The sequence below is a fragment of the Mercenaria mercenaria genome, chromosome 4 (assembly GCF_021730395.1).
Source record: "Mercenaria mercenaria strain notata chromosome 4, MADL_Memer_1, whole genome shotgun sequence".
NCBI lineage: Eukaryota > Metazoa > Mollusca > Bivalvia > Venerida > Veneridae > Mercenaria > Mercenaria mercenaria.
Genome location: NC_069364.1, coordinates 25,233,191 through 25,242,995, shown reverse-complemented (window position 1 = coordinate 25,242,995; position 9,805 = coordinate 25,233,191). Strand labels below are relative to the sequence as shown.

The 9,805-nt window shown below is 34.6% G+C and overlaps 1 protein-coding gene across 1 annotated transcript in view; it reads right to left on the bottom strand.

The window, feature by feature from the left end:
- Window positions 1-1,989: 1,989 nt before the first annotated feature.
- The window catches only part of LOC123551291 (vesicle transport protein SFT2B-like), a 33,145-nt gene continuing 25,329 nt past the window's right edge, over window positions 1,990-9,805 (bottom strand). The window contains exon 7 of the mRNA XM_045340121.2: window positions 1,990-8,496. Within this exon, the coding sequence (XP_045196056.1) occupies window positions 8,457-8,496 (40 nt within the window). The 3' untranslated portion in view covers window positions 1,990-8,456. The remainder of the gene's footprint in view (window positions 8,497-9,805) is intronic.

Genomic DNA, 9,805 nt, shown 5'->3' with positions numbered 1-9,805 from the left:
TTCTTCAAAGAGAGGTACATGTATAATTATTGTTTTGCTCATTGTCAGTTGGTTGGTCTGTCCATCAGTTGGTAGACAATTTGGTTATGAACGTTTTGACCTCAGTAGTCAAAGTTCCAAATATAATTACCTGTGGTCAAAACTGGAGAACACTTTGCCTTGCAGTAGTCAAACACCAAAGCATTATTGCATGCTGTCACTAGTGGCCTGGAGACTGAAAATGGTTTTCAATCAATAACGTCAGAATACTTTGGCCTAGGACTGTCAAATTTCACAGGGCGAGTCGTAAGCCTACCAATACTGTTTTAGGAATCAGTAGTCAAAATGATTTTTGATCAAAAGCTGAATAATGCTCACGGTCACAAAATCTTATAGCATGGCTGTCTATATATAGCCTCTACTGACTTGGTGTCAGGTCAAAGGAATGCCCTTGTGACTTCAAGTGACTGGAGAATGCATGACCTGTGAAAGTAATTCAAACTTAACCTGAAATTCTAAGTAAAAATGGGTCCCTACATAATTCATAAAATATTGGTACAAGAGTTACGACCCTTGTATCAGATGATGTAAGCGATGATGAAAGACAGCACAGTCGACTTTTCTCAGTGCTTGACTCTGAATTAGAGCTTTGCCAGTAAAAGGGTCATAAATCTGTCAAAATTCTAATCAGAGTTATGGGGATTGTTTCTTATGGTGTAGCCTTTGATAGTAAATAACTACTTTAAGTTTCAAGTCAACAGCTTTGCCAGTAACAGAGATATTGGACGTTATATAAAACTTTAACCAAAAAAATCTAAGTTTAAAAGGGGCATACTCTCAAAATTCAAATCAGAGTTACGAGAATTGTTTCTCCTGGTGTAGACTGTGATAGTAAATAACTATTTCAAGTTTCAAGTCAAAAGCTTTGACAGTAACAGAGATATCTGAATTTATCAAAAACTTTAACAAGAAATTTCTAAGTTAAAAAGGGGCATAAATCTGTCAAAATTCAAATCAGAGTTATGGGGATTATTTCTCCTGGTGTAGATCTGTGATAGTTGTTATATATCATGTATAACAGACAAATGAAACCACACTTTTAGGGCGTAGCTAAAGTGCTACAGTAGGTATATTAGAACAATAGACTGAAACCGAGGACTTATCTCATTTTACTACAAATTAGTTCAAGTAAACAAGTACATGGGAAATTTTACAGAAATGAATCATTGTTTGGAAATATTTCATTCATGTTTTTCTTTTGTTGAATTCAACATTATGCTTATGCAATGTTTTGACTGATATTTGAATGTTGTGACTTTCAAATTAAAAAGGGGAGAAATATGTTATATATCATGTATAATAGACACATGAAACCACATCTTTAGGGCATAGCTAAAGTGCTACAGTAGGTATATTGTAATAATGTTAACCATATAGTGAGTAGTTCACGATTGCATCTTATTGAGTTTATACGTTATATATATTAAAGACTGTAAGTAAAAAAATGCAGTGTTTGTCTCTCATAAATACACAACAATAGTAAATAACTATTTTAAGTTTCAAGTCAATAGCTCTGATAGTAACAGAGATATTTGACTTTATCAAAAACTTTAACCAACGGCGACACTGATGCCGATGCCGACGCTGGGGCGAGTGCAATAGCTCTACATTTTCTTCGAAAAGTCAAGCTAATAACTATTTTAAGTTTCAAGTCTAAAGCTTTGATAGTAACAGAGATATATGACTTATCAAAGACTTTAACCAAAAAAATCTAAGTTAAAACGGGGCTTAACATGTCAAAATTCAAACAGAGTGATGGGGATTGTTTCTCCTGGTGCAGAATTTGATAGAAAATAATATTTTAAGTTTCAAGTCAATAGCTTTGATAGTAACAGAGATATATGACTTTATCAAAAACTTTACCAACAGCGATGCCGATGCAGACGGCCATGGCAACGTTGGGACGAGTGCAATAGCTCTACTTTTTCTTCAAAAAGTCGAGATAAAAAGTATCTGAAACACTTTCATTTATTTAATTTGTAAGTCTGTTGCATGAAGAACAATATTTAGTCAAACAAATATATCAGACATTTTATTTACACATACTTTTGTACCAGGAAACCATTACACAGCCAGTGAATTAACCAATTTTTTATAAACAATCGATAATCTTCTAATAAACAGTCTAAAGGTAGTGAACTCTTTATAGCAATCAGCAATTTCCACATGATAATGTATTCTCTCCCTTTGCAATTTTGGCTTTTCTTGGCTGGTACAGAAAGCCTTGTTTGTTTGAGCTATAAACGGCCAAAGAATATTTACGTTAAATACAGAGATTTTGTAATCACACTGAAACTGTCAAATGTCATCCATAACAAAAAAATTAAATGGCAACAAAATGACGGAGAGCAATGCATTGTCACACAATTAAATCTAGCATCAACAGTATTCAGCATTTCATACCTCTCTCAGCGTAAATGTACCCGCAGAACATAGCAGATTATAGGTGTATAAGGTAACTTTGGCTTTTATATATATAAAACAAGAGGACCATGATGGTCCTGAATCGCTCACCTCTTCCCACATGACCCAGTTTTGAGTATGACGTCGTTTTTTCTATTATTTGACATAGTGACCTAGTTTTTGAGCTCATGTGACCCAGTTTTGAACTTGACCTAGATATTATCAAGATAAAAATTCTGACCAATTTTCATGAAGATCCATTGAAAAATATGGTCTCTAGAGAGGTCACAAGGTTTTCCTATTATTTGACCTATTGACCTAGTTTTCGAAGGTACGTGACCCTGTTTTGAACTTTATCTAGATATAATCAAGGTGAACATTCTCAGTAATTTTGATGACGATCTCATGAAAAATATGGCCTCTAGAGATGTCACAAGGTTTTTCTATTTTTATACCTACTGGCCTAGTTTTTGACCGCACGTGACCCAGTTTCGAAACTGACCTAGATATCATCAAGGTGAACATTCAGATCAATTTTCATGAAGATCCATTGAAAAATATGGCCTCTAGAGAGGTCAAAAGATTTTAATAATTTTAGACCTACTGACCTAGTTTTTGACCGCAGTTGACCCAGTTTCAAACTTGACCTAGATATCATCCAGATGAACATTCAGACCAACTTCCATACAGATCCCATGAAAAGTATGGCCTCTAGAGAGGTCACAAGGTTTTTTTATTATTTGACCTACTGACCTAGTTTTTTAAGGCACGTGACCCAGTTTCAAACTTGACCTAGATATCATCAAGGTGAACATTCTGACCAATTTTCATGAAGATCCATTCAAGGGTATGGCCTCTAGAGAGGTCACAAGGTTTTTCTATTTTAAGACCTACTGACCTAGTTTTTGATCGCAGTTGACCCAGTTTCAAACTTGAGCTATATATCATCAAGATAAACATTCAGACCAACTTTCATACAGATCCCATGAAAAATATGGCCTCTAGAGAGGTCACAACGTTTTTTCATTATTTGACCTACTGACCTACTTTTTGAAGGCACGTGACCCACTTTCAAACTTGACCTAGATATCATCAAGATGAACATTCAGACCAACTTTCATACAGATCCCATGAAAAATATGGCCTCTAGAGAGGTCACAAGGTTTTTCTATTATTTGACCTACTGACCTAGTTTTTGATGGCACGTGACCCACTTTCGAACTTGACCTAGAAATCATCAAGGTGAACATTCTGACCAATTTTCATTAAGATCTCATGAAATGTATGGCCTCTAGAGAGGTCACAAGGTTTTTCTATTTTTAGACCTACTGACCTAGTTTTTGATGGCACATGACCCAGATTCGAACTTGACCTAGATATCATCAAGATGAACATTCAGACCAACTTTCATACAGGTCCCATGAAAAATATGGCCTTTAGAGAGGTCACAAGGTTTTTCTATTATTTGACCTACTGACCTAGTTTTTGATGGCACGTGACCCACTTTCGAACTTGACCTAGATATCATCAAGGTGAACGTTCTGACCAATTTTCATGAAGATCTTGTGAAATATATGGCCTCTAGAGAGGTCACAAGGTTTTTCTATTTTTAGACCTACTGACCTAGTTTTTGAGGGCACGTGACCCAGTTTCGAACTTGACCTAGATATCATCAAGATGAACATTCTGACCAATTTTCATGAAGATCTTGTGAAATATATGGCCTCTAGAGAGGTCACAAGGTTTTTCTATTTTTAGACCTACTAACCTAGTTTTTGATGGCACGTGACCCAGTTTCGAACTTGATCTAGATATCATCAAGATGAACATTCTGACCAACTTTCATAAAGATCCCATGAAAAATGTGACCTCTAGAGTGGTCACAAGCAAAAGTTTACGGACGGACGGACGGACGGACGCACGCACGCACGGACTGACGGACGGACGACGGACACCGCGCGATCACAAAAGCTCACCTTGTCACTTTGTGACAGGTGAGCGAAAAAATGCACAGTGTTATTTCAACAAGCACAGGAAAAGAAAGAATTATACATTTAGTATATCAACTGATAATAATATCTAACTGACAGTATCACACAAGGTGGTAGATAATTTTAGGAAAGAAATACTTGAAATAGACTTTGATGGCAACATTGAATGTATGCTTTTTATACAATTCAGTAACTTTATTCTACAAAAGTGTATATCAATAACTTAGAGAAAAGTACCATTATATTGACTTATTTAACATCCTTTATCATTTTTTGAACCAAACTAAGAACTCTAAAAATGTTAGATAAAGGGGTTGTAGTTTGTGTTAAAAACAAGTAACAGAAAATTTTGTAAAATATAATACCTGACTTTTTTAACACAAGCATGCAAAAATAATTATAAAAAGAACAGTATATGAGAGAAAGTCTGGGCATGAGGATAAATATGTACAATAATAGAGACACACTTTGTCTGTTAGGTAAAATATACATGCATGATTAATAGCAAAATACATTAATATATTTGAAAAAAAAATACTATCAATCTTATCATAAAGAGACTAAATGGAAAGAAAATTAAATTTATTCATAGAATGACTGTCAATACTTTAAATCTGCATAAACTTTATTCTGCCACTTAGCTCTGATAGGTCACATTTTATTTATTTGTGAAATGTTGAATTTGCCATGTTGAAAAAATGAAAGCAACACTACATCTGGATATATTGTGTGTTAACTGTTACAAACTGGTATCACTTTTGTCATAAAATCTTTGAATTTGCCAGGAATGAAACCTGCAAGTATTAGCCAAAATAAAATTCACCAAAATAAAGTATTTTACAACACCTTCTCATAAAAGTTAATATAGCGGATAGTTACCATGACAACCAAACAGCAGAGCACCTCTGAAAACTAATTTACAATATGAAAATAGAATGTCTTCATATTATCACATGATATTAGCACTATTAGTAAACATGAAATGATGACAACTGATAGACAGACTATTTCATGTAACTATGGTATATCATACAGCATAGTGAGGAATTATGAAAATTTTAAACATGTACTGTATAGTCTCATAGATATTCAATTATACAACATTGTTCTGTACAATATGGAGACATACAAATGTACTTTGAAGAGTACCAAGCCAAAAAAAACAAATTTGACAAGAACTTTATTTCTCTTAAACAAGCCATTATGTATGGAAAGTTATTATCTAGGTATAATGCCAAATTCAACAATGTACAGGGAAAGCAGTAAAATATGACAAAATTCTTTAACATAGGAGAATACATGTAGAGGTCCAGTGTTTATTACTTTAAAACTAGTATATATTTATTTCTGCAAAAAAAGTTCTCTGCAATTTCTACATAATGTAGAAATTTAGAAGGACCTTCAATGATGTTTCAAACACTTGCCATTCCGGTCTGAAAAGTTTTGACTTTAGCCCAGTAAATATGTATTTTATATAGACTACACATATAGCATATACATACACCTACGGACTGGTGATTATATATACAATGTAATCATATAATAACATTTTATTATGGTAGCATAGTAACACTCCCTATAACAATCAATAACAGCACTTCATTCAACATAATTATCACTTAAATAGACAACACTAATATTATAGCAGAAATATTTGTTCCCAACAAAACACATATACAGCTGTATCACACTGAAATATCATTTTATAGGTAAATGTTGTTTATGAAACCTTAAAAATTACTTTACCCTTAGCCTGCTAGTGGGAAGTGATTCTGCCTTTGCGACCAGTGCAGACCAAGATCAGCCTGCACATCCATGCAGTCTGATCATGGCCTGCACTGTTCGCTATTCAGTCAGTAAATTTTCAGTAAACACCCCTTCAAATTTTAGTAATAAATGGTACTGCCCAAATTGAATGATGGACCAGTTCATTATACAAATCTAGCAGGCTAAAGGTTAATTCCATGTTGGAGTGAATAATTTGTTCATGATGAAAAGTTAGAACATAACACAATAAACAGCAGGTTAACCCGCATGAGGATGACCTGGACCTTTTGATAATGCTTCTCACCATGTATAAGAACATGAGAAAACCAACATAGTGGCTTTGCGACCAGCATCAATCCAGACCAGCCTGCACATCTGCGCAGTCTGGTCAGGATCCATGCTGTTCACTTTATCGGATGCGCAGGCTGGTCTGGATCCATGCTGGTCGCACAGCTACTATGTTGGTTTTCTCATGGCGCGGCTCAGTCATCTATTAAGCAGTTCATTTAAAGTTACTTGTATATATTACAGATAGGATAAATGAAGTGGCTGAGTATTCCCATTCTGTCTGGAAATAATGATCCCTACTGGGTTGATAGTACGAAGCTCATGGATCCCAGAGTATTACTTGTTACATCTTATATTTTTGTGTTATTTGCTGTCTCTGGGTCACAATGCATGATCTCAATGATTATGATCTGCATGATGTGCAGTATGATGCTGCATCACACTGCACATAATGCAAACAAACTTGCCTAGTCATTATGGTCAAGTCCTCTGAAGAAGTTCACAACAGCTGAACGAAACCGGTCAGGGAAGATATCTAACCAACAAGAGAGCATGTCCTCCAAAACTCACACCCAGCCAAATCATAATATATATTACAGATAGCTGTCTATATCTCCATCAGACAGGAAATTGTGCATATTAAGACACTTCATTGTGATCTAGCTGTATAGTAAAACAAATGTAATTACATTTAACTACAGAAATACCCATAACAGTTGGATATAGCTTTTTTTGGCAGACAATAAATAAGCAAGTAACAGGCAATACTTTGTGTCAATAAGTGTCTATTTTTTATGCAAGAGCTCATTAGAGCACTTGGACACATGACTGGTACTTTAAAGGAAATCCATACAAATAAAAAATCCCTCTGTTTAAAGAGTAACTGATTCTTGTGGCATTCGTATGGCAAAGTTGTGTTTATTTTGTACCCTTCTCATGACAAACACATTCAAAGGGGCTTTAGATCTTGATTTTTCAACTACAACTGTTATTGATACATTCACTATAATATTTAAATAATTATTATTATTATATAATTCATATTCAATTCCAGTTCAGATAAAATACAATTTCAACATTTTGTACAAATCTAATTTTCTCATCCGGATTTCTGTTTCTCCCTTAAAGACTGTGCAACAAAACAAAACAAACACAATATCCTTCTTTGGATCATAAAATGTTATAATGTAAAAAATATGAAATTTGCAATTATTCAAAAAAAATTTAAAATGAAAGCTGTATTATAGTCTCTTGACATTCTTATCTCATAAAAACTAGACTTTCATTTTTAATTTTGTAACAGTTCAAACATATGGGGATGTTTTCCTCTCAAAATTTGTTGCTTTGCCAATTTTTTAAAACTCTCAATTATCTCCGTCTTAAAAATCAATTTCTGCAGCTGCTGTGTTATATTTCAATGAATGCCTAAGCAACATAAATCTGAATAATTAAGATGCTAATTCCAGCATTATTTCTCAGCAAAACTTGCAAAATATTCCTTTCTTACATGAAACTCCAAATTTTGATAAAAGTTGATAGTCTGAGCTCTAGGTAATGAAGTAAATTTTGATTATGAATAAATTATAAGTTCCATAATTAAAACACATGCGCATCCAAAATATCACTAAAAGGTTGTTAAAAACCTTCCATATACAGAAAATTAAAAGCTTGATTTACGTAACATATTTATGTATTACCGGTACCTGGAACCATTAAAAAAAAATAATAAGCCTTCTATGCTTCCAAAGGATCTTTTTACAGATTTTATTCTATAAACAAGCAAAACAGGTTGAAAATTCTATTTCCAAAATGGACAAAAAGTAAAATAAAAAAGAAAAGTTACAATAAAAAGTTAATTATTATCAACTGATATCCTATTGTTCAAAATGAGAAGTGTACTTTGTACAAAAACTGTTGCTGTGAATATGCCATATAAATACTGCTGCCGAGTTCTGTTTTTTGCGGTATTCAGGAGAAACAACCCTCAAAACATTTCTTCACAGCATCTCTGCAATATATAATAAAATTAGTATTATTTACAGCTTCTTAATGAGATGTTAAATGATCTATTCATAACACGAAGGTGATGACGGCTCTAGTTTGCTCATCTGAGTTTTACTGCTTGCTTAAATAGTTTTAGTATCGGGTCACACAAGGAAAATATTTCGAAGGCCAGAATTTTCTGACATCAGGGTTTGAAAGTTTTCCCTTAAATAAGGGCAAGTTATGTGGGCCAGAGGAGAGGGTAATATTATATATACTAACAGACAGTAAAAAGAAACAAAAGAAATTACAAACTAGAAGATGCTTTTGTAGAAAAGCGCATGTCTCCCCCAATGCATAGTGGTATACTCACTGGCAAAAAGTCAATAGGGGACAGGAGCGAAAGTCAAAGAGAAATTGATGGTTGGCTAAAATAGGAATCATTTACTTGGCATGTCCAATCATTCCACTAAGTTTCAACATTCTGGGCCTAGTGGTTCCCAAGTAAAGAATTTGAAACTGTTTTCCATGTTCAGGCCCCTGTGACCATGACCTTTGATTGAATGACCCGAAAATCAGTAGGGGTCATTTACTCTGCATGTCCAATCATCCTATGAAGTTCCAACATTCTGGGTCAAATGGTTCTCAAGTTATTGATTGGAAAGAGTTTTCTATGTTCAGCCGCCTGTGACCTTGACCTTTGATGGAGTGACCCCAAAAACAATAGAGGTCATCTACTCTGTAAGTCCTATCATCCTATGATGTTTGAAGGTTCTAGGTCAAATGGTTCTCAAGTTATTGACCGGAAATGGATATCCATGTTCTGTCTGCTGCGACCTTGACCTTTAATAGAGTGACCCTAAAATCAATAGGGGTCATCTACTCTGCATGTCAAATAATCATATGAAGTTTCAACATTTTGGGTCAAATGGTTCTGAAGTTACTGACCGGAAATGGTTATCCATGTTCAGGCCCCCGTGACCTTGACCGTTAACAAAGTGACCCAAAAATCAATAAGGGTCATCTACTCTGCATGCCCAATCATTCTATGAAGTTTCAACATCCTGGGTCAAGTGGTTCTCAAGTTATTGATCGGAAATGGTTTTCCGTGTTCAGGCCCCTGTGACCTTGACCTTTGATGGAGTGACCCCCCAAAAAAACTTTTAAAGCTATACGCCTTTAAAAGATAGCTATGTGTACTTGCATGCAAAACTTAACCAAGTTGTGATGCTGACACCAACGCCAGTCTAAGCAGAATAGCTTGGATTATTCTTTGAACAGTCGAGCTAAAAATAATAGCAATGATTTTTTCTGTAGAAGGTAACTGTACTTAC